Below are 24,941 nucleotides of genomic sequence, written 5' to 3'. Positions count from 1 at the left end.
GTTGGTCAGCCATTTCTTTGTTCCCCAGAATAAATTCTACTGTTTCTGACTGTAAGGGACCTACATTTGCCTTCACCAATCTTTCTCTCTTCACATACATATAGAAACTTTTACAGTCAGTTTTTATGTTTCCCGCAAGCTTGCTCTCCTACTCTATTTTCCCTTTCTTAATCAATCCCTGGTCCTCCTTTGCTGAATTCTGAACTGCTCCCAATCCTCTGGTCTGTTGAAAGGGAGCTCAATTGACTGTTCCATTTCAAAGGTGAATTTGAGGGCAGGATGGAGCCCATTAAGACATGTAAGGAAAAGTATATGGTATAAAGTTCTTGTTTTCCCTTACATTGGTATTCTTGCAGCTTGCCCTGATGACTGCAAGACGAAAAGCTTTGACAACATGTCTCTATTTTCAGCAATACTTTGATAAGAGTCGATCGGTACTGTGGCAGGTGTGGAAACCTGATTGAAGGGCTACAAACATGGAGTTCTAGGAAAGATGGTTTGAGAGGTGACAACATCTTCAAGTACATTGGAGAGGAAAGGGAGGCTGGAGATGGGACAGTAGTTTGCAAGGCTGAACAGTTTAGTGGGAATAGGGTTGAGGGAGCAGGAGTTGGGTCTTGTGGACAAGATGAGCTCAGAGAGGGCATGAGGGGAGATAGGAGAGAAACTAGAGAAAAATACAAGTTCAGGGCAAGGGTGGGGGGTTCCTGCGAGGAAGCTTGGCCCAGTGGGTTAGAAGAAGAATGGGAAGTAGCAGAGGCAGATGATCGGATGGTCTCAATCTTAGTGACAAGTCCATGAGTTCCTTGCCCTTATCGTTGGTAGTGAGGGTGGAAGGATAGGGGAGAGGGATTTAAGAAGGTGGTTTGCAGTGGAGAAAAGAAGCTGGGGTTATCTTTGCATTCCAGGATGATCCTGGAATAGTGAGCAGGACCTGATAGTGCTTTCTGTGGTCCAGCCAAATATGGCAGTAAATGGCTAAACTAGTTGTCTGCCACATCCGTTCAAATCTGTGTCCCTTGGACGTAAGAGAGCAGAGATGAGGGCCATACTAGGGTGAGAGAGTAATGGTTTTAGTGGGGACGAGGGCATGAAGGGGTGCAGTTGTGCAGATTGGTAGCTGCAGATATACTGTGTTGTATGGAGGGCCAAAGGTTAGACAGTTAGGATTTTGAAAGTGCAGTTGTAAGTGAATTGGGGGATGAGATTTTGCAGGGGTGGATACAGAAGGAAGTGGAGTTTAAAGGGGGAAGTGGGATTTGGGTGGTGAGCAAAACAAGGATGTGATCAGAGATGGCCTTATCAGTGACTGATATAGGACTAGCAAGACCATTTCAGATGACAAAGTCAAGGGGGTGGCTGTGAATATCATTTGAGGAGCTTAAATGGAGAGCGAGATTAAGGGAGGGTTAGAGGGCGGTGAACAGAAGAGGAGAGAAAACATGATGAATTAAGACAGAGGATGAGTGAGGAAAGCCGTGAAGATATTTTGGTGAGAAAATGTTTATGGCACTTGGGCGGACAGGCGGTTGAGAAGGAGAATTTGAATAAAAGGTGAAAGGGGTGGAACAAGGTGAGATGCTGAAGGGAGATAAAGTGCCTGAGGAGAAGGGGACAGACCAAGGTGTGATGTGGTGACAAGAGCCATACTACTAACGTGATAGGCTGGTTGGAAAGTATAGCCAGGTAGGGGGGTTCAAGGAAAAGCTGTCATCGCCCCTCAGCTAGGTTTCCATCGAGGCCATGATGTCAATGCAATCATCTAAAATAAGCTCATGGATGGCAAGGGCCTTATTCACAAGTTAATGGACATTCTGGAGGGAGATGCGAAGAGAGGTGGTGAGAGCTGATTCACTGGCAGATTCCACAGGATCAGTATTTAGAGAGGTGTGTTGGACGGGGAGAAGGTCCCCAGAGGGTGCACTGGACAAGAAAGTGGGTGAGAGTGTAAGATGGGGCAGTTGGGTTTGCTGCTCCTAAGGAGACTGTGATGAGTGCCTTGAACGGCCCTTTAGAGGATGACAAGAGAGGCACATAGGGAAGCTGCAGGCTTATCAAAAGAGGGAGACGGCAGAAGGCGAGTAGGAAGGTTGAGGAGTTTTGAAGGGTTGGGGTAGGGATGTGGGAGGGCAGAGTACCTGAGCAGATACATGAAAGGAGGCAGTATGACGGAAGAGAGGAGTTTAGAAGGGGTAAAAAGTAAAAATGGAACAAAAAATTGGAAATACAATTGATGGGCTCAGGTCAGGAGTCAGCGTGGAACATCAACAACTGCTGTTGGGAGTTTGGAAACAGGGGTGGCGGGCAAGTGAAAACTAGAAGCTAATTGAAGGATAGCTTATCAGAGGATGCACTGATGCGAACGGAGCTCTCGGAGTTGTGCAGAATCAATTGCCAAGCAGAGAAATGGTGACGAAAGTGGATGTCACCAAGTAATGGAGAAAAGTACTTCAGCCCAGGAGAGTGAATCTCTGGTCAGGCACCAGACTGTAGCTGAAGCTGAAAATTCAGTAGAGGCAGTAGGCCAGTGATAGGCTCAGCTGGGAACAGCAATGCTGGGGGAAAGGCTGTGAGCTGATCAAAGTTACTTAAAAATTTAAGCAGCACATTAGAGACAGCAGCTGAGTATAGTCCGGTGCCAAAATGTAATTTTAATACCCAGAGAAGTTCAGGAATTTAGAAGTCAAATTTGAGAAAAGATCCAGTGCTCACTGAGGAAGCTGGTGGAAGGCAAAGTTCACGTTAATTCTTTTCTCTTTCCACAGACGCTGCCAGACCTGCTGTGTATTCCCAGCACCTTCTGTTTTTATGTTAGACAGAGAGCAGGCAGGATTGGGGGATGGGCAATGGCGGTTTAAACTAGCAGTTAGTTAACTTGTAGTTAGGGCTAAAATGCACCACTATTAGAATGGGGGGAACCTAAATAGTGGAAGAGAGGAGATTGGAGGAGAAAGGGCAAAAGATGGCAGCGGATGGCCAAGCATAAAGATATACTTTAAGGAGCTCCATGGGGAGCTGATCACTCAGGAGCCATGTGACAGTATTGGGGAGAGGAGGGTCATAGAGGCAGAACTAGGTGGGGGCGGGGGAGAAGTGGGAAGAGTAGTCTGAGAAGACTGGGAATGTGGGGGGAGGTGGGGGGTGTGGTGGTTGGGGGCGAAAGAGAAGCGGCTCCTGGGGTTTGGGCAGGGTGGTGCAAGTAAAAACTAAAACGAACTAAATTAGTGAAAATGAGGAAAACAGTTGAAGAATTAGGAATTCACATTTACACACCACCTTTCACAACCTCAGGACATTCAGAACTCTTCACGGTGAATGAAGTGTAGTCATTTCACCGTAAATGTTTTGCAGGTGGTAATGCGGACCCTGTACATTAAGCAGGTTTGTGAATGTTACAAGTGTTGTCATTTGGCAGTTGTTAAATGTTAGTGCAGCTCCGGAGAGGGGAGCAGAGTGATGGCAGAGTAGTTTCCAGAAAACAGCAGCCGGCCTACTGTTTTCGGATGACCACCACCAGTGTCTAAAAGAGTGGGAGAGGGACATCAACAAAACAGAGTGAGACGTACATGGAAAGTTTCAAATAATTTATTAGGAATTTTAAATGAAATCTGAAAAAGGGTTACAAAGCCAGAGATGATATTTCTCAGATTGCAATAACTTACTGGCAAAAAAAAAAGACAGAAATGTAAAAAGGATTAAAAAGCAAAAACCTCTGCCTGGCAGTACAATGCACTGGGGAGCAAGAGTTTATTTACCAAATACCACTTCATCTAAAAAGAAAGACTTGCATTTATATAGCGCCTTTCATGCCCATTGGACGTCTCAAAGCGCTTTACAGCCAATGAAGTACTTTTTGAAGTGTAGTTACTGTTGTAATGTAGGAAATGTGGCAGCCAATTTGCGCACAGCAAGCTCCCACAAACAGCAATGTGATAATGACCAGATAATCTGTTTTTGTGATGTTGATTGAGGGATAGATATTGGCCAGGACACTGGGGATGACTCCCCTGCTCTTCTCCAAAACAGTGCCATGGGATCTTTTACGTCCACCTGAGGGGGCAGACGGGGCCTCGGTTTAACGTCTCATCCGAAAGACGGCACCTCCAACAGTGCAGCAATCCCTCAGTACTGCACTAGTGTGTCAGCCTTAAGTTTTTTGTGCTCAAGTCCTGGAGTGGGGACTTGAACCCAGAATTTTGTGACTCAGAGATGAGAGTGCTACCAACTGAGCAACAGCTGACAGAGAAAGAATACAAAAGCATTTAAACAAAAAAAAATTGCTCCCCATTATGCATTTTCACAAAATAGCATTTATTGCTGTCACAAACAATAGTGTTTGTATTTCCAGTAGTGTTTTTTTTTAAAAATCAAGAGCAAAGCTAGCAACTCTCCACAGATCTGTCAGTCTCTCCAATGACATGGGACAAGCAAATGCTCCTGGAATAAACTGACAGAGAATCGTAGCATTTAATGCCCTAAAGATCTTTTTTTTTTTAATTTTTTAAAACAGTTTTCTGTTTTTCTATTTTCTTTTCACTGTAAGCGCTAAACTGGCCTTAATCTTTTAAAAAAAAATCAATTCCTGGGTCTTTTTTTTCTCCCTCCCTCTAAAACACATTAATTAAAAAAGTATTTTACAATAATTCAAAGTAATTCTTTCTGTCTGTGATTAGGTCATATATTAAACGTGTCGTAAAACCCATGGGGAGGTGAGGAGAAGCCTCTTCTCAGGTCAACTTCATTTCTTATCTTTTAAAACAAATGGTTCTGATGCTCGTTGCACAAGTTCTTTACTCGCTCCTGCTCACAGGGAACCCTGCTCCGCTAGGACCCAAAGGATCACAACTCCATTCACTAGACAGATGGCTGGGGCTCCCTGCAACTTTCTGCCAACGCTGCTTAGTGCTGGTTACCAGCAGGCGCTCAGGAACAGCATGGGCCTCCGCTCCTCCCGAACCCCTCTCACCCCAATGCCCCAGCAGAGACAATTAGATGAAGGAGGGTGGGAGGCGGGAAGGGGGGTGGGGGGGGGGTGATGGGTGGAAATATGGAGATTTAAAAAAAACTTAAAATGCAGTGAAGGTTTCCCCAAGTCCTACCACCACTCCCCTCCCCAACAATCCCAACGTGCAAGTTTGCCCTTCACAGTAAACAGTGGTATGACTTGGCTCTACTGCTCATGCTCAGGAAACTCCTCTTCTCGTAACTACAGCCGAGAAGGCATCGGTTTCCACATTACGTTACGCACGGTGAGTAAGGTCAGTTAAGATGCACGTTGCTACTGAATTGGAAGTGCAGGCTGTTTACAAGAATTTAAAATGAACAAAAACAGACTAAGCACGTATGAGTGTACTAAGCATACGGATTATAAACTGGGAGAGTTGACAGCTTTGTGGAAGTGACCAGCTGAGGTAAAACAGTGGTAGCTGTAGCAACAACCATTCTTTCTCAAACTAGGGTCAAAAATGGAGACCAGGCCCGGCCTACACAACCTTTACAGATATGTAGTGTGTGGATTTTTTCTTTTGTTTAGCAGCTTTATGACCTCATGAGGTACCATTCATTTCTTACCAATGTCCTTCATTTAAATGAGAAGTCAAAGAAAAAAAACGCAATTCTACAGTAAATTAGCCCCTTACGACATCAACTACAGAATCTCCTGGGACGTCAAAGGTCAACTACAGTATTGCTAAGTCTCAGGCTGTGTAGGGGCCTCGGGCCTACCCTTTTCTCAAAAAATACTACCGTACTCAAAAAAGAACCTTTTGTGCAGAAGGCAAATACAAATCCAGCTTGTTCTATTTACATATTTTACAGAAACGTTTTTATCCAATTTCAGAAAAAAATACTTTTATGATTCATAGTGTTTTTTTTTACCAAAATATACATTTTTGTCCTGCAGATGTTGTTTTTTTGTTCCATGATAACTGGAATTCAGTGTTAATAGATGACATTTACAAAGAATATCAAAATAAATTGTATTTAGACAAGATTCCATTTTCTTCAGGAGTGTTTTACATTACCCTCTTTAGCTCTTACTCATTAAAAACAAGATCTGGCAAAAACAAATGGTCAAAAAAATGAAGAAAAATGTCCTTAGCAAAATTTTCTAATACAATCACAAAACTCCCATTTTAAAAAGAATGCATCTAAACATTTTCAAATAAGCAACAAAAAAAAAAGACACGGCTTAAAACTGATCGATCATTAAGCTAAAAAAAAATAAAATAAATTAAACGAAAAAAATCAGGAAAACAAAGAAGCGTAAACTTTAAATGTTAGTGAAGGAGTGAGATGTTTTCTTCAGTTGATGGGATGGTCAGAGTTGAGTTTATGGTAGTAAATCAGTGTGTGCAGTAAAATTATTAAAAAGTCGCCTGAGCTCCACCAAAACCCATGCTTCCCCTTCCTCCTGCTGACAGGCTGGGGCCCTAGATGCAACAGAAACAAAAGATGGTTGTAATTATCAGAATTAGAACCTCGACCCAACCACAACAATAATAAAATACACCAACTTACTTTTAAAGTACAAGCAATAAAGTACAACTTTTGTGTTTTCCTCTTGATTTCCCTGTTGCTATCCAACAACTGCCAGATACAGTAGGGATGGGTTTGTACTCACCTTGGGAGCTACACAGTGACAACTCAAACCACTTCAGAACCTGCGAATATCTAATTGGTATCACTGAGCTTTTAAATGTTAAGTCGCTTTGTAAACAAGCAAGAAAAGGAATTTCTCTATGACCCAGGGTTGTAGCACATTCAATGGCCAAACAGGAGTGGATATGGGGTGGTATTGGGGACAGGTTCCAGGGGTGCCAGATGCTGGCTTTCTGATCTCTGAAACATGCTCCTCAGTCAGCCTTAGCTCAGCAGCAGCATTCTTGCCTTTTGAGTCAGAGAGTTGTGTGTTCAAATCCCACTACACTTCAAAAACTACTTCAGTGGCTGTACAGAGCTTTGGGGTGTCGAGGTCCTGAAAGGCACTATATTAAATGCAAGTTCCTTCCATCAGTGAGTGGAATGGGGAGGGAAACCGAAACGGCAAATATCCCAGCGGTGATCTGGGAGTTGGGAAAATGTGTCTCCCTCGCTGACCTCAAGGGATAAGGAGAGAATAACATTTACAAAAACAAATTCCCTGGAGGTTCTGCAGAGGAGTTGGTGGGATCAGACTGATACACAGCTATGCCGAGCCACAACAGCAAGTAGTCAGCACATAATGAGGAGTCACAGAGGAGGGGCATCACCACCTTCATCCCTCCCCTCACAACCTGTTGCACACAGTTTAACACATGCTCTCTGCTGTGGGACAGAGCAGGTGAAAGGTAGCTGGGACACAGTGACCCTGGGACAGCATCCAGCCTCCTACACTGCCCTTAATGAATAAAGAGCCCCAAGAGCTCAGTCTGCTGTTTACTGCAGGATCCTGAATACTAGGGAAATGATTTTCTTACTCTGTCACTTCCCCTTCAGAGAAGGAGTCCCCTTTCAGGATTCTGGTCCTGTGCTCACCCAGTCGACATTCTACATTTGAGTGAACTTGGTCAGTAAGTTCCATTCCACCAACATGGTGAGGTGTGGAGAAGCCTCTTCTCAGGTCAACTTCATTTCTTATCTTTTAAAACAAATGGTTCTGATGCTGGTGCGTGTTTTTTGTTTATTATTCATTCCTGGTATGTGGGCGTCCCTGGTTAGGCCAGCATTTATTGCCCATCTCTAATTGCCCTTGAGAGGTGGTGGTGAGCTGCCTTCTTGAAACACTGCAGTCCATGTGGGAATGGTACACCCACAGTGCTGTTAGGAAGGGAGTTCCAGGATTTTGACCCAGCAAAAGTGAAGGAACAACACTATAGTTCCAAGTCAGGATGGTGTGTGGTTAGGAAGGGAACTTGCAGGTGCTGGTGTTCCCATGCATCTGCTGCCCTTGCCCTTCTAGGTGGTGGAGGTCATGGGTTTGGAATATGCTGTCTAAGGAGCCTTGATGCGCTGCTGCAGTGCATCTTATTTATGGTACACACTGCTGCCACTGTGCGTTGGGGGTGGAGGGAGTGAATGATTGTGGATGGGGTGCCAATCAAATGGGCTGCTTTGTCCTGGATGGTGTCAAGCTTCTTGAGTGTTGTTGGAGCTGCACCCATCCAGGCAAGTGGAGAGTATTCCATCACACTCCTGACTTGTGCCTTGTAAATGGTGGACAGGCTTTGGGGAGTCAGGAGGTGAGTTAGTCGCCACAGGATTCCTAGCCCCTGACCTGCTCTTGTAGCCACAATATTTATATGGCTACTCCAGTTCAGCTTCTGGTCAATGGTAACCTCCAGGATGTTGATAGTGGGGGATTCAGCGATCGTTAAGGCCACTAAATGTCAAGGGAAGATGGTTAGATTCTCTCTTGTTGGAGATGGTCAGTGCCTGGCAATTGTGTGGCACGAAAGTTACTTGCCACTTATCAGCCCAAGCCTGGATATTGTCCAGGTCTTGCTGCATTTCTACACGGACTGCTTCAGTATCTGAGGAGTCACGAATGATGCTGAACATTGCGCAATCATCAGCGAACATCCTCACTGCTGACCTTATGATTGAAGGAAGGTCATTGATGAAGCAGCTGAAGATGGTTGGGCCTCGGACACTACCTTGAGGAACTCCTGCAGTGATGTCCTGGAGCTGAGATGATTGACCTCCAACAACCACAACTATCTTCCTTTGCGTTACATACGACTCCAACCAGCGGAGAGTTTTCCCCCGATTCCCATTGATTCCAGTTTTGCTAGGACTCCTTGATGCCATACTCAGTCAAAAGCTGCCTTGATGTTAAGGGCAGTCACTCTCACCTCTTAAGTTCAGCTCTTTTGTCCATGTTTGAGCCAAGGCTGAGGTCAGGAGCTGAGTGGTCCTGTCGGAACCCAAACTGAGCACCAGTGAGTAGGTTATTGCTAACAAAAAATGACGCTTGATGGCACTGTTGATGACACCTTTCATCACTTTACTGATGATTGAGAGTAGACTGATAGGGCAGTAATTGGCCGGGTTGGACTTGTCCTGCTTTTTGTGTACAGGACATACCTGGGCAATTTTCCACATTGCAGGGTAGATACCAGTGTTGTAGCTGTACTGGAACAGCTTTGCTCGGGGCACAGCAAGTTCTGGAGCACAGGTCTTCAGTACTATTGCTGGAATGTTGTCAGGGCCCATAGCCTTTGCAGTATCCAGTGCCTTCAGGCGTTTCTTGATATTACACGGAGTGAATCGAATTGGCTGAAGACTGGCATCTGTGATGCTGGGGACTTCAGGAGGAGGCAGAGATGGTCATCTACTCATAGAAACATAGAAAATAGGAGCAGGAGTAGACCATTCTGCCGTTCGGGCCTGCTCCGCCATTCAAAAAAGATCATGGCTGATAATCTAATTCAGTACCCTGTTCCCGCTTTTCCCCAATATCCCTTGCTCCCTTTGGCATTAATATATCTATCTCCTTCTTGAATATATTTAATGATTTGGCCTCCACTGCCTTCTGCGGTAGAGAATTCCATAGGTTCACCACCTTCTGAGTGAAGAAATTTTTCCTCATCTCGGTTCTAAATGGCATACCCCATATCCTGAGACTGTGACCCCTGGTTCTGGACTCCCCAGCCATCGAGAACTTCTCCCTGCATCTAGCCTGTCTAGTCCTGTTAGAATTTTATGGGTTTCTATGAGATCCCCTCTCATTCTTCTAAACTCCAGTGAATATAGGCCTAGTCAACCCAATCTCTCCTCATACGTAAATCCTGCCATCCCAGGAATCAGCCTAGTAAATCTTCTTTGCACTCCCTCCATAGCAAGAACATCCTTCCTCAGATAAGACGACCAAAACTGCACACAATACTCCAGACGTGGTCTCACTAAGGTCCTGTATAACTGCAGTGAGACAGCCTTGCTCCTGTCCTCAAATCCTCTTGCAATGAAGGCCAACATACCATTCACCTTCCTAACTGCTTGCTGCACCTGAATGTTTGCTTTCAGCGACTGGTGTACAAGGACACCCAGGTCTCATTGCACCTCCCCCTTTCACAATCTATCACCATTCAGATAATAATCTGCCTTTCTGTTTTTACAACCAAAGTGGATAACCTCACATTTATCCACGTTATACTGCATCTGCCATGCATTTGCCCACTCACCCAACTTGTCCAAGTCACATTGGAGCCTCTTTGCATCCTCCTCACAGCTCACTTTCCCCCCCCCCAGCTTTGTGTCGCCTGCAAAACTGGAAATGTTACATTTAGTTCCCTCACCCAAATCATTAATATATATTGTGAACAGCTGGGGCCCAAGCACTGATCACTGTGGTACCCCACTAGTCACTGCCTGCCACCCGGAAAAAGACCCGTTTATTCCTATTCTCTGTTGCCTGTCAACCAATTCTCAATCCATGCCAGCATATTACCCCCAATCCCTGTGCTTTAATTTTGCACACTAACCTCTTATGTGGGATCTTATCAAAAGCCTTCTGAAAATCCAAATAGACCACATTCACTGGTTGTCCCTTATCTATTCTACTAGTTACATCCTCAAAAAACTCCAGTAGATTTGTTAAGCATGATTTCCCTTTCGTAAACCCATGCTGACTTTGCTCAATCCCATTTATGCTTTCCAGGTGTTCTGCTATCACATCCTTTATAATACTGTAGCATTTTCCCCACGACAGATGTAAGGCTAACTGGTCTGTAATTCCCTTAGTTTTCTCTCCCTACTTTTTTTAAATAGTGGGGTTACATTTGCCACCCTCCAATCTGTAGGGACTGCTCCGGAGTCTATAGAATTTTGGAAGATGATCACCAATGCATCCACTATTTCCAGGGCCACTTCATTTAGTACTCTGGGATATAGATTATCAGGCCCTGGGGATTTGTCAGCCTTTAACCCCATTAATTTCCCTAGCAATATTTTTTTTTTACTAATACTGATTTCCTTCAGTTACTCCCTCTCATGAGACCCTTGGTTCCCTAACATTTCTGAGAGGTTATTAGTGTCCTCCTTTGTGGAGACAGAACCAAATTGTTTAATTGTTCTGCCATTTCTTTGTTCCCCATTATAATTTCCCCCATTTTTGACTGTAAGGGACCTACATTTGTCTTCACTAATCTTTTTCTCTTCACATATTTATAGAAGCTTTTACAGTCAGTTTTTATGTTCCCCGCAAGTTTACTCTCATATTCTATTTTCCACTGCTTAAAAAACCTCTTTGTCCTCCTTTGTTGAATTCTAAACTGCTCCCAATCCTCAGACTTGCTGCTTTTTTGTCAATTTTATATGCCTCCTCTTTGGATCGAATACTATCTCTAATTTCTTTTGTAGGCCATGGTTGAGCCACCTTTCCAGTTTTATTTTTGCGCCAGACAGGAATGAATAATTGTTGTAATTCATACACACGTTCTTTAAATATTATCCATTGCCTATCCACCGTCAACCATTTTAGTAAAGTTCCCCAATCTACCATGGCCAACTCGCGCCTCATACCTTCATAGTTTCCTTTATTTAGATTCAGGACCCTAGTTTCGGATTCAACTACTTCACTCTCCATCTTAATGAAGAATTCTATTATGTTATGGTCGCTCCTCCCCAAGGGACCCTGCACAACAAGATTTTTAATTAATCCTTTCTCATTGCACAATACCCAGTCTAGGATAGCCTGTTCTCTAGTTGGTTCCTCAACGTATTGTCTAAAAAACCGTCACATAGACACTCCAGGAAATCCTCCTCCACAGTATTATTGCTAATTTGGTTTGACCAATCTATATGGAGATGAAAGTCACCCATGATTACAGTTGTACCCTTATTACATGCGTCTCTAATTTCCTGTTTAATGCCATCCCTTACATCTCCACTACTGTTTGGGGGCCTATAGACAACCTCCACCAACATTTTCTGCCCCTTGATGTTTCTTAGCTGCACCCATACAGATTCCACATCATGATTTTCCGAGCCAATATCCTTCCTCACTATTGCATCGATTTCCTCCTTTACTAACAATGCCACCCCTCCTTCTTTCCCTTTTTGCCTGTCCTTCCTAACTACTGAATATCCCTGGATGTTCAGTTCCCATCCTTGGTCACCTTGCAGCCATGTCTCCGTAATCGCTATTAAATCATAACCATTTACATCCATCTGTGCTGGTAATTTATCTACCTTATTGCGAATGCTCCGTGCATTAAGAGGCAATGCCTTTTGACTTGTCTTTTTAACATTGTTAGTCATCTTAGCTTTATTTTGCACTACGGCCCCATTTGTTTCTCACCCTTGTTTTCTCTGCCTTCCACTTTTGCTTCTTACCTTTCTGTCTTTGATTTCTAACCTCGTTTCCCTCTCCTCTGTCTCCCTGCTCAGATACCCGTCCCCCTGCCATTCTAGATTAAACCCTCCCCGACAGCACTAGCAAACACCCCAAGGAAATTGGTCCCAGTCCTGCCCAGATGCAACCTGTCAAGCTTGTACTGGTTTCACCTTCCCCAGAACCAGTCCCAATGTCCCAGGAATCTGAATCTCTCCCCCCTACACCATTTCTCCAGCCACGTATTCATCTGATATATCCTGCTATTTCTGCTCTCGCTAGCACGTGGCACTGGTAGTAATCCTGAGATTACTACCTTTGAGGTCCTACTTTTTAATTTTTGTCCTAACTCCCTATATTCAGCTTTTAAGACCTCATCCTTTTTTCTTTAACCTATGTAGTTGGTACCAATATGTACCACGACAACTGGCTGCTCGCCCTCACCCCTCAGAATGCCCTGCAGCCACTCAGAGACATCCTTGACCCTTGTACCAGGGAGGCAACATACCATCTTGGAGTCTCTTTTGCGGCCACGGAAATGCCTGTCTGTTCCCCTTACAATTGAATCCCCTATCACTATAGCCCTGCCACTCTTCTTCCTCGCCTTCTGTGCAACAGAGCCACCCATGGTACCATGAACTTGGCTCTTCCTGCTTTCCCTTGAGCCTCTCATCCTAACAATATTCAAAGCGGTATATCTATTAGAGAGGGGGATGGCCACAGGGGACTCCTGCACTACCTGCCTTCCTCTACTCTGCCTGGTGGTCACTCATTCCCTTCCTGCCCTTGTAGCATTTGCCTGCGGTGGGACCACCTCGCTAAACGTGCTATCCATGACGATCTCAGTATCGCGGATGCTCCACAGTGAATCCACCTGCAGCTCCAGCTCCATAATGCAGGTAGCCAGTAGCTGCAGATGGATACACTTCCTGCACACATGGTCGTCAGGGACACTGGAAGCGTCCCTGATTTCCCACATAGCGCAGGAGGGGCATATCACGGGTGCGAGCTCTCCTGCCATGACTTACCTTTAGATTACTTAGTTACTCCCTTTAATTAAAAAATACTAAAAATTACACTAGGGGCCTTGTTCTACTCCAAACACTACCCACTACAATCTAAAGTCCTTAATAAATTACACTAATTTTAAAAAAGCACACTTTAGTAGTACTAACCCTATCACTTATATGGTAGGTTTTGAGGTATTTTTAAAAAAAGAACTTTCCCCATATGTTTTTAAAGCTATTTACAGGCACTAACATGGTTACTTACCCAACCAATCACGTTGCAGCTTTCCTGTGATGTCACTGTGGACTTTTTTTCTTCTTTTTTCAAAACTCCGGTGCGTCTGGACTCCACTCCCAGAAGGTAAGTGTCTAGGCCGCAATCCTCAGACTCCTCTCTCGGTGTTCTACCCACAAGTCCGCTCCACTCCCAGAAGCTAAGTGCCACTCGACACCTGGCTGAAGATTGTTGCAAATGCTTCAGCCTTATCTTTTGCACTGATGTGCTGAGCACCCCCATCATTGAGGATGGAGATATTTGTGGAGCCTCCTCCTCCTGTCAGTTGTTTAATTGTCCATCACCAGTCACGACTAGATTTGGCAGGACTGCAGAGCTTAGACCTAATCCGTTGGTTATGGGATTGCTTAGCTCTATTGCAGGCTGCTGACTCTGTTTGGCACGCAAATAGTCCGGTGTTGTAGCTTCACCAGGTTGACACCTCATTTTGACATGTTCTCCTGCACTCTTCATTGAACCAGGGTTGGTCTCCTGGCGTTATGGTAATGGTAGAGTGGGGGATATGCTGGGCCATGAGGTTACAGATCGTGGTTGAGTACAATTCTGCTGCTGCTCATGGCCCACAATGCCTCATGGATGCTCAGTTGTACGTTGCTAGATCCGTTCGAAATCTCTCTCATTTAGCACGGTGGTAGTGCCACACAACACGATGGAGGGTATCCTCAATGTGAAGACGGGACTTTGTCTCCACAAGGACTGTGCGGTGGTCACTCCTACCAATACAGTAATGGACAGAGGCATTTGTGGCAAGCAGACTGGTGAGGACAAGGTCAAATATATTTTTCCCTCTTGTGGTTCCCTCACCACATGCCGCAGACCCTATCTAGCAGCTATATCCTTTCGGACTTGGCCAGCTCAGCCAGTAGTACTGGTGCTACTGAGCCACTCTTGGTGATGGATACTGAAGTCCCCCACGCAGAGTACATTCTGCACCCTTGCTACCTTCAGTGCTTCCTCCAAGTGCTGTGCAACATGGAGGAGTACTGACTCATCAGCTGAGGGGGGGGGTGTAGGTAGTAATCAGCAGGTGGTTTCCTTGCCCATGTTTGACCTGATGGCATAAGGCTTCATGGGGCCCGGAGTCGATGTTGAGGACTCCAAAGGCAACTCCCTCCCGACTTTATACCACTGTGCCGCCACCTCTGATGGGTCTGTCCTGCTGGAGGGACAGGACATACCAGGGGATGGTGATGTCTGTGGCATGGGAGTATGACTATGTCAGGCAGTTGCTTGACTAGTCTGTGGGACAGCTCTTCCATCTTTGGCAAAAACCTCCAGATGTTACTTAGGAGGACTTTGCAGGTCGACAGAGCTGCATTTGTTGTGGTCACTTCCGGTGCCTAGGTCGATGCCGAGTGGTCCGTCCGGTTTCATTCCTTTTTATTGGCTTCGTAGCGGTTATGTACAACTGAGTGGCTTGCTAGGCCATTTCAGAGGGCATGTAAGAGTTAACCACATTGCTGTGGGTCTGGAGTCACATGTAGGCCAGACCAGGTAAGGACAGCAGATTTCCTTCCCTAAAGGACATTAGTGAACTAGATGGGTTTTTACAACAATCGACAATGGTTTCATGGCCATCATGAGACTAATTTTTAATTCCAGATTTATTAATTGAATTCAAATTCCATCTTCTGCCATTGTGGGATTCGAACCCATGTCCCCAGAGAAATACCCTGAGTCTATGGGTTACAGTGACAATACCACTACCACACCGCCTCCCCACCTGAGATGGGGAGGGGGCCGGTGTGTGTTTGAGATGGGGAGGGGGCCGGTGTGTGTTTGTGATGGGGAGGGGGCACCATCAATGGAGAGAATGTGCCTACCACATGGTCTTGTGGGGGAGCAGGCGGGGGGAAAGCAGTTGGAAATAGAGACTTTCTTGTCTCTGGACCTGTGACAAGGCTGTAATAATTGGGATCGGTTCTAATTCACTCCTTCAACCTCTTCAGCCTGAGTTAATAAAATAACTGAAGGATTTATCACGATTCTCCTCATATCTCAGACTCAGTTTTATATTCAAGGCCGTGTGCTTCTCTGATGGATGGATAGGCCTAGTCTGGGTACTTCTGACCTTCAAGTCAATACCACTGACTATTTGTGCAGGCGCTTGGGAGGAGGAAAGGGGGAGGGCTACCTTTCATGCCCAAGGCTTTATGCCGATGAGGTCAAATGGGTAAAATCGCACAGGGCCCAGTTTATTTCTTCATTTCTCTGATCTGCCTTCTGCCATTATTGGCATGGGCAGCTCGAGTCGCTGGCTTTCACCACGGTGTTGTGATTTGCTGTTGAAATACTCATTGTGTTACAGAGGGTTCTTGGATTTTTTTTATCTCATGGGTGTGCGACCATGGAAGCAAATGGGTTGAGAATCTGCATCTGAGAGGAGAGCACAGGGATGAGATCTTCATGTCCTTGGTGTCTCATCACAAGTGCACTGCAACCGGGGCTGGGGGCAATGAGAGTGCAAGTGTCAGCTCACCAGCACAAGAGATCTACTGTACAGGACTTCAACAGGCCAGGCTACAGATGAGGTCTGATGGGTGTACACAACAAAACGCTTGATGCATTGAGAGGCCTGCCTGCAAATGTCAAGGAGCATGGAGGCGCCCGGCACCAACTTGGCACAGGCTGTGTGTAAAGCTTGCAGCCCATTCAAACTCCGCCAACACACTTATGGGCCCAATCACGCTGCAATGGTCGATGTTTGAGTTTCCATCGCAGCACAAGCAGCTTCCACTAAAAGTCTGTGTGCTGCAATGGAAGCTCAGGCTGCCGTCATACAAGCTCAACTTGCTGCCATGCAGGCTCAGACTGCTGCCATCATGTTTGTGGATACTAGCATTCAAAGGGGCTTGCAGGCACTCTCAGAAATCCAGCAATCTGTCCTCCAACAAGTTACTGAGCCTTCGCCCAGGGAAGTGGCAGTGCTCCATGGAGCATGAACCTGCTGTCCTCTCAAACAGCATTCGTGCTCCTAACCACTGGCACTCTGCCAGTGCCCTTGCTGCTGTCTGTCAGCCAGCATAGACTGCTGCCCAGTCTGAAGCCAGACTTTCTGGATCCAGATCGAGATCATCCTCCAAGGCCATCTGCAGTCTCCTACATTGAAATCACTGGGGTAGCACTGTGTAGGAACACTAGGGTAAGCAAAGACACGGAAGACAGGCACTAAGGGAATGCACAAGGGTGATGAGTTTAATATATATATTATTATATATCATGATTTACTTTATAAATTTGGTTTGGAATGTTTATTTTGTGGTGGCTTTTATTTTTGCATTGTGACCAAGAGGACACTGTGATGGTCAGTGTCAGGTAGAAGCTATGGAGTGTAGAACTGTTGGTGAATGTGGAATTGTGCTTGCACTGGAATTAGTTCTTCACATACAGCCGAGCCGGAAAGGAGCTCTCTAGGTTGCAGCTTCCCATCCTCCTCGGGTCCTCCTTGTGCTCCTGAGCTTCTCACCTGATAGATGATGGCAAGGGCTGTTCCCTCATGAGGGCGAGGCTCTGCAGCATGCAACATACCACCATAAATCTTGTGACTCACTCAGCCGAGTGCCGGAGGGTTCCTCCAGAGCAGTCCAGGCAGCGAAATTGTTGTTTCAGCATGTCAATGGTCTGCTCCAGCACATTTCGTGTGGCAGCATGGCATTCATTGCATGTATGCTGCACACGTGCACGTGGTCTGCAAACCAGAGTCATCAGCCATGCCTTCAGTGGATAGTTCTTAGTCGCTAAGTAGCTACCCTTTGGTTTGTTGTGTTGGCTGAAAAACAGCTGGCACAGCAGACTGCCATGGAGATGCCTGCGAACATTGCAAACCCTTGTGTTTCCTCCACCTGCTTGTCTCTGGCAAGAGAAAATGAAATGTAGTTAGCTCTCATTGAGTAGAGAGCCTTAGCGACCTCCCTTACGCAACAATAGATGGCAAACAGCAAGATATTGCTAATATCGCCAGCACCAGCCTGGAAGGAGCCAGACACATGAAAGTTCATTGCCATAGTCGCCTTCAGTCACTGGCAATGCGGTCTTTACCCTGTGCTGATGCTGCAATTGTGGCTGCAGCAGTTGGCAGATTTCAGTGAGGACGTCCTTGTACACTTTTGAAACTCGGAATTACTATGGAAGGCACCAAAACTTGTAGAAACAGCTAGAAGAAATCAATCAATAACTAACCTGTAAGCAGTTGATGATCCCTTTAAATGGTGCTGGTGGGGTGTCCTTCCTGCTGCTGCCTAACACGTGTTCAGCTGTGCGAGGTTAAGAGGGAGTGGCGGCTGGAGCGTGGAGCTCCAAAATGCCAGCACTGGCGTCAAGAGAACAAGAAATAGGAGCAGAAGTAGACCATATGGCCCATTGAGCCTGCTCCGCTATTCAATATGATCATGGCTGATCTTAGGCTTCAACTCCACTTTCCTGTCCACTCTCCATATCTCTTTATTCCCTGAGAAACCAAAACTTTGTCTATCCCAGCCTTAAAAATATTCAGCGATGGAGCATCCACAACCCTCTGGGGTAGAGAATTCCAAAGATTCACAACCCTTTGAGTGAAGTAATTTCTCCTGATCTCAGTCCTAAATGATCAGCCCCTTATCCTGAGACTGTGCCCCTGTGTTTTAGATTCCTTGACCAGTGGAAATAATCTCTCAGTGTCTATCAAACCCTTTCAGAATCTTGTGTTTCAGTGAGATCACCTCTCATTCATCTAAACTCCAGAGAACACAGAACCAATTTACTCAGCGTCTCATCATTGGACAACCCCCCATTCCAGGGACCAATTTAGTGAACCTTCGCTGTACCTCCTCCAATGCAAGTATATCCTTTCTTAAATGTGAAGACCAAAACTGCACACAATATTCCAGATCTCACCAAAACCCTGTACAATTATAGCAATATTTCCTTATTCCTGTACTCCAATCCCCTTGCAACAAAGGCCAACATGCCATTTGTCTTCCTAATTGCTTGTTGTACCTGCCTGTTAACTTTCTGCATTCCTTGTACAAGCACACTCAAGTCTCTCTGGACATCATCACTTACAATTTTCACAACTTTTAAAAAATATTCTGCTTTTCTATTGTTATGACCAAAGTGAATAACTTCACACTTCCTTACATTATACTCCATCTGCCATCTTGTAGCCTGCTCACTTAACCTGTCTATATCTCTTTGCAGCTTCTCTGTGTCCTCCCCACAGCTTACCTTTCCACCTACCTTTGTATCATTAGCAAACCTAGATACATTACTCTCTTTCTCTTCATCTAAGTCATTAATATAGATTATAAATACCTGAGGCCCCAGCACTGATCCTTGCGGCATTCCACTATTCACTGCCTGCCAACTTGAAAATTTCCCATTTATGCCCACTCTCTGCTTCCTATCTTACCTTTTGTGTGGCATCTTATCGAATGCCTTTTGGAAATCCAGGTATACTACATCTACTGGCTCCACTTTATCTACCCTACTAGTTACATCCTCAAAAAGCTCTAAGAAATTTGTCAAACAGGATTTCCCTTTAGTAAAGCCATATTGACTTGTTCTAATCATACTATGATTTTCTAAGTGCATTGTTAAGACTTCCTTAATAATAGATTCTAACATTTTCCCAACGACTGTTGTTTGGCTAACTGGCCTGTAGTTCCCCGTTTTCTCTCTCCCAAGTCAGCAAGCATGTCATGATCCATCTGCTCTGCATACTTCCTGCAGATGTTAACTTTGCACGCACTAACGTCTTTACCGAGGTGACAGTCAGTGCACTTTGCATCAGAAGTGTATGCGTGTGCCGTGTACAGCATTTTGGATCCCTGACAGTACTCGCTGCGCCCAACCAACAGGCACTACCAATCCCAATTTCTCTCCCTACTGATTCCAGCTTTTCACCATTTAGATGGTTCCCTGTTCTAAGCTCCAAGGTGGAAGACCTCACACTTTTGATTAATTCTTTCATGGATGTGGGCATTGCCAGCATTTGTTGCCCATCCTTAATTGCCCTAGAACTGAGTGGCTTGGTAGGCCATTTCAGAGGGCATTAAGAGTTAACCACATTGCTGTAGGTCTGGAGTCAAATATAGGCCAGACCAGGTAAGGACAGCAGATTTCCTTCCCAAAAAGGACATCGATGATAGTAATGGTGCCATGAAACTGAGACTAGCTTTCAATTCCAGATTTTTATTAATTAATTGAATTTAAATTCCCGCAGCTGCCATGCTGGGTATTTGAACCTGTCCCCAGGGCATTAGACCTGGCCTCTGGATTACTAGTTCAGCCACATTATGCCACCATCTCCCCATGTCTACATTGAAATTCATTTGGCATAGTTTTGTCCATTTTAATATGGCTTTGTAATTTTATGCTTCCATCTGCTCTGCTCACAATGCTGCCTATCTTTGTGTCTTTCTTGCCCCAGATAATGGGTACTGAAGCCAGTTGTAGAACCCGGACTAAGATCAGTTGACTCCACAGGGACTGGGGATCGAAGCCTGGGACCTCCCATCACATAAATGGCCTCTGGATATTATAGAAAATTAAGATGGTTACGAGCAATAATAATTCATACAATACAACTAAGCAGCAGCCTGCAGACATGGTATTTAACAACTTACTTCCTTTTTCAGATTTTCGTGCCTCTGCTTTAGTGGTAACCGTTTGTGAAAGCTGTTGCAATCAAAGGCCCCTGAAACAGACAAGAGAAGGGGGAAGGGTGAGCAAAGACTTAGACAGAAGCCACTGAAACCTGGCTCGTCACTGGGGTCACTTTAACACATTTAGACCCTGAACTATCCGACCTTATACCCTCGAGCATTTTCTGAAGTAGAATTAGTGCTGGCACTCCCAATTGTTTGGGGTGTGTGGAGGGAAGAGTGGTCTCAGGCTACTGGCAAGAACACCAATATAAATTTGCCAAATTGGTGCGGGCCCAGTGAAACCCAATAGAAGCTCAAAGATTTACAGCACGGGAAGTAGCCATTCAGCCCATCGTTTCCATGCTGGCCAATAAAGAGCTATCCAGTATAATCCCACCTTCCAGTTCCTCGTCCATAACCTTGTAGGTTATGGCACCTCAACTGTATATCCAAGTATTTTTAAAACGTTATGAGGGTTTCTGCCTCTACCACCCTCTCAGGCAGTGAGTTCCAGATCCCCATCACACTCTGGGTGAAAAAATGTATTCCTCAACTCCCCCCTAATCCTTCCATCAATTACTTTAAAGCTATGCCCCCTGGTTATTAAACCCAATGTCAAAAGCAGCATCAGTTCACTATTTTCAGTTTATCATGTTCCCTACACTCCAACAGTGACTACCCTTCAAAAGTACTTCATTGGTTGTGAAGCACTTTGGGATGTCAAGAGACTCCCTATATAAATGTCCTTCATTATCATTCCCAACTGGTCCCACTGTCGTCTCGCCTTTAATCAACAGCTTTTAAATCAAGCTCAAATTGTCCTCTCCAGACACACTCAACACACCATGAAGCAGACTTAAAGCAATGTCATTATTTATTTACTTAATTCTTGGGATGTGGGCATTGCTGATGAGGCTAGCATTTATTACCCAGAGAAGGGAATGCAATGGGCTTTTTCTCCTTGAACCGCTGGTAGTGGTTTTGATGAAACTGAGTGAGCTGCTCAGTCACTTCAGAGAGCAGTTAATAGTCAGCCATGTTGGTGTGAGACTGGAGTCACATATAAACCAGACTCGGAAGGCTTCCTCCCCTAGAGGACACAGGTTGTAAAAAGAAACATTAAACCCACTGCCTGCTTTGCTGTTAAGAATCCTAGGCATAGGGAAGGTTTTGAAAGGGTTCTCACTGCAAGCTCCCAGCACTGCCCCTCCCCACCCCTTGGGGGCTGGGGGAATGGATTCTTGAAGCCACTTTGGCCAGTGACTGAACTGTTTTCCAGCAATGGTGTAAAATTACCTTGACTCCCCTCACAGGAACCCGCAGTTAATGGTGATACCTGACACCCTCCTCTCCCCCTGCCTGCCCTCCTTCAAAATGGAGCCAGGAGGCCAAGCAGCCACTACAACCCTCCCCTTAAAGATTGAACCCCTGTCATTCTCTGAGCTCCTGCTGCTGTCAAGAGCTACAACCCCAAGTGGGGCCTTCCCCTCTAAGTCTTTGCCACACTTTGCAGGCCTGTGCCTGCGATTCCCCACACACACAGATGCCAATTTCAATTATCATTCTGTACTCAGTTTCCAAGTCACGGCCAAGCACTTGCCCAAGGGAACAGAAAAACCATGGGGTTATTTAAAATCAGCCCCTCCACAATTGTTGTCTGAAGGTTGTGGCAAGCCAGGGCTGCCAATAGCATTCCCATTGCTGTCTCCTCCTGGAGGGTAAGAACAGGGACAACCATCACGATCACCCTTGGCAATGCATTGGAAACTGATGATAACTGGGGTTTTCGTCACAGCTTCCTGCCAGTTTCATACTCATGACCACTCACTGTCCATAACAAGTTGTGGGAGAGTGACATCAGGAGGCAGGACGACACTTACCCCCAGACTGTGGCCGAATCCAGTGCTTGGGGCAGGGCTGGCCGCACTGATGTAACTGCTGACCCCGGAGTCCTGATTAGCCGCCCCATACAGGTCTGCCATGGGGCCTGGGCTGGTAGTGCCCAGGAAGCCTCCGGTGCGAGTTGGGGTAGAACCTGCCAAAAAACAAACAGTACATCAGCAGGCTTAACAACACAGTACATATACACTGACCATTTACTGACAGACCCCCCGTACAGTGACCAACTCAGTGCTGGGCAAGACAGGGCGCGGGGCGAGAGAGAGAGCGACTCCGGAGAGGGAGCGGGGCGAGATGGATTCAGGATCCAGCACGGAGCAAGAGCGATTCTGGGACTAGCGCGTTTCCAGGGTGAGCGCAAGAGTGATTCCGGGGAGAGAGCGATTCCGGGGAGAGAGCGATTCCGGGGAGAGAGCGATTCCGGGGAGAGAGCGATTCCGGGGAGAGAGCGATTCCGGGGCAAGCATGGGGCGAGCGGGATTCTGGGGACAGCGCTGGGTGAGCGTGAGTCCGGGGCATTCGCGGGGCGAGAATGTTTCCGGGCAAGCGCAGGCTGAAAACGATTCCGGGGCAAGAACGATCCCGGGGCGATCGTGGGTCGAGAGTAATTCTGGAGCGAGGGCGGGAAAGTATAATTCCGGGGACAGCACGATTCTGGGGCAAGTGCAGGGCGAGCGGGATTCTAGGGAGAGCGTTGGGCAAGAGGGATTCTGGGTCGAGCGCGATTCTGGGGCAAGCGCGGGGCGAAAACGATCCCGGAGCGAGTGCGGGTCGAGAGTAATTCTGGAGCGAGTGTGGGAAAGTATAATTCTGAAGCGAGTGAAATTCCAGGGCTAGCGCGGGGCGATTCCGGGGAGAACACTGGACGAGCGAGATTGCGATTCCGGAGCGAGCGCGATTCCAGGGCGATCGCAGGAGGAGAATGATTTCGAGGCAAGTGTGGGTCGACTGAAATTCTGGAGCGAGCACGGGAAAGCACAATTCTGGGGCGAGCGTAATTCTGGGGCGAGCGTGGGGCGAGGGGGATTCCGGAGCGGGTGCGGGGCAAGAGTAACTCTGGAGCGAACGGGAAAAGTATAATTCCGGGGTACGTGTGATTCTGGGGAGTGTGTGATTCTGGAATGATGCGGTTGTGATTTTTGATTCTGGTGTGGGTAATCCTGGAGTGATTCTGGTGTGGGTAATCCTGGAGTGATTCTGGTGTGGGTAATCCTGGAGTGATTCTGGTGTGACTGCCCTGTCTCCTTACCTGTTCCTCGAACCACTGCTGCTGCTGCCGCTGCTGCCATTGGTCCATACGCGGTGAGAGGGATTGCTACGAGACATGGCGGAGAGAGAGAAAGAAATCAGCACAACACCCGAGATCCACCAACAATAAACCACCTGTCCTGGACAAGAAGCCACTTCTCGTGGAAACCAAAACCTCCAGCTCAGGTCAGCTAAGCGCTGCCTTCCTCCAGCTGCATCTGCACTGACAGCAGGTGAAGCAACAGAACATGGTGCAGGCACTAAACAGCTCAATGAACACACCAGAGAAGACATGGCTTCTCCATGACCCTCTGCTCATCATCTCACTGGTGAGTTTTATTGTAAACTCAGCTCGTGCCTGGGCACCCACGATCTGTCTGCACTGTAGCATCATTCTGAAACGACAGTAACTTTCACAAATTTACAGTAGACCTGTGCTTTCTGGTGGCTCTGTAGGGCGTGGAATGGAGTTATCCAGACCTGGGACATAACAGCTTTGTTCCCCAGTCTGCCGAGTTAGTGAGTCTTAACCCAAGTAGGGGAGCGAGATTAAGTCTGATACAACCGGCTTTGATGTGCCCAGGTTACGGACAAAAAGCTAGGCCAGAATTCCTGCTTCCCAGTGACCCTAGCTGTGCTGGTCAGTGGACATCAGCTGATCCCAGGACCAGGCTCCATTCTGACGCTCTTGTGCTCGAATGACCTGCCCACACTCCCTGCCAGGGTTACAGATGAAGAGGGCCCATTGTGGAACTGTACACCGGCAGTGCCACCCAGTGGATATCCATTCGCATAGCAGCCAGCTGATCAAAATTACTCAACATGCAGCAATTTTACAAAAACAGGAAACAAAACTCTTGATCTTCAGTCCACCGTGCCAGTGATTCTCCCCGAAACCTTCTCCAAACACCCTTTGGCCACTCAGCACTGCGACAATTCAAAACTGGTACAATGAGAACGGATTGTGGAGGAGAAAAACAAATTGAACATACTTCATTAAATTTGTCCTCACTGTCAAGTCGCCAAGTACTTTCGCAGCCATTTTAACAGTGAAGGGAAATGTTTTGGATATTTATATTTGCAAAATTACAAGTGGGGTCAGTGGGAGTGACGACAGAGCAGGGTAGTGACAATGTGTCACAATATTTTGTACCAACAGCTTTAATACAATCCTCAAGCAACAATCATGCCACCAGGACATGGCACCTCACAGGACCCAGCCTCCCATCTACTCCCAATGGATACAATTTTACTTCCCTTTTACCAGAGAGGGGCATGGTTGGGGCGGGCGGTTGGTGGAGGAGGTAGTGGTACATGGGGTCAGAGTAAGCGGGGGCATCAGAGTGAGGAGAGGGGTCAGAGTAACTCATAGAATCGTAAAATGGCTACAGCACAGGAGGCCATTCGGCCCGTTGTGTCCGTGCTGGCTCTCTGCAAGATCAACTCCCCTAGTCCCACTCCCCTGCCTTTTCCTTGTGCCCTGCAAATTTTTTCTTTTCAGATAATTATCCAATTCTCTTTTGAAGGCCTCGACTGAATCTGCCTCCCCCACACTCTCA

The 24,941-nt window shown here is 46.3% G+C and overlaps 1 protein-coding gene across 2 annotated transcripts in view; it reads right to left on the bottom strand.

Moving 5' to 3' along the window:
* Positions 1 to 3,569: 3,569 nt before the first annotated feature.
* LOC137382803 (RNA-binding protein Musashi homolog 1-like) overlaps positions 3,570 to 24,941 on the bottom strand; it is a 169,339-nt gene continuing 147,967 nt past the window's right edge. For both annotated transcript variants that reach the window (XM_068055231.1, XM_068055232.1), the window contains 4 exons: positions 23,384 to 23,449; positions 22,116 to 22,270; positions 20,215 to 20,285; positions 3,570 to 6,431 (listed from right to left, as the gene is read on the bottom strand). In XM_068055231.1, the coding sequence (XP_067911332.1) occupies positions 20,244 to 20,285; positions 22,116 to 22,270; positions 23,384 to 23,449 (263 nt within the window). In that variant the 3' untranslated portion in view covers positions 3,570 to 6,431; positions 20,215 to 20,243. The remainder of the gene's footprint in view (positions 6,432 to 20,214; positions 20,286 to 22,115; positions 22,271 to 23,383; positions 23,450 to 24,941) is intronic.

Source organism: Heterodontus francisci, chromosome 23 (genome assembly GCF_036365525.1).
Source record: "Heterodontus francisci isolate sHetFra1 chromosome 23, sHetFra1.hap1, whole genome shotgun sequence".
In the NCBI taxonomy this organism is placed as follows: Eukaryota; Metazoa; Chordata; class Chondrichthyes; order Heterodontiformes; family Heterodontidae; genus Heterodontus; species Heterodontus francisci.
The sequence above is the reverse complement of the archived record's forward strand: the minus strand, read 5'-3'. Positions and strand labels throughout refer to the sequence as shown.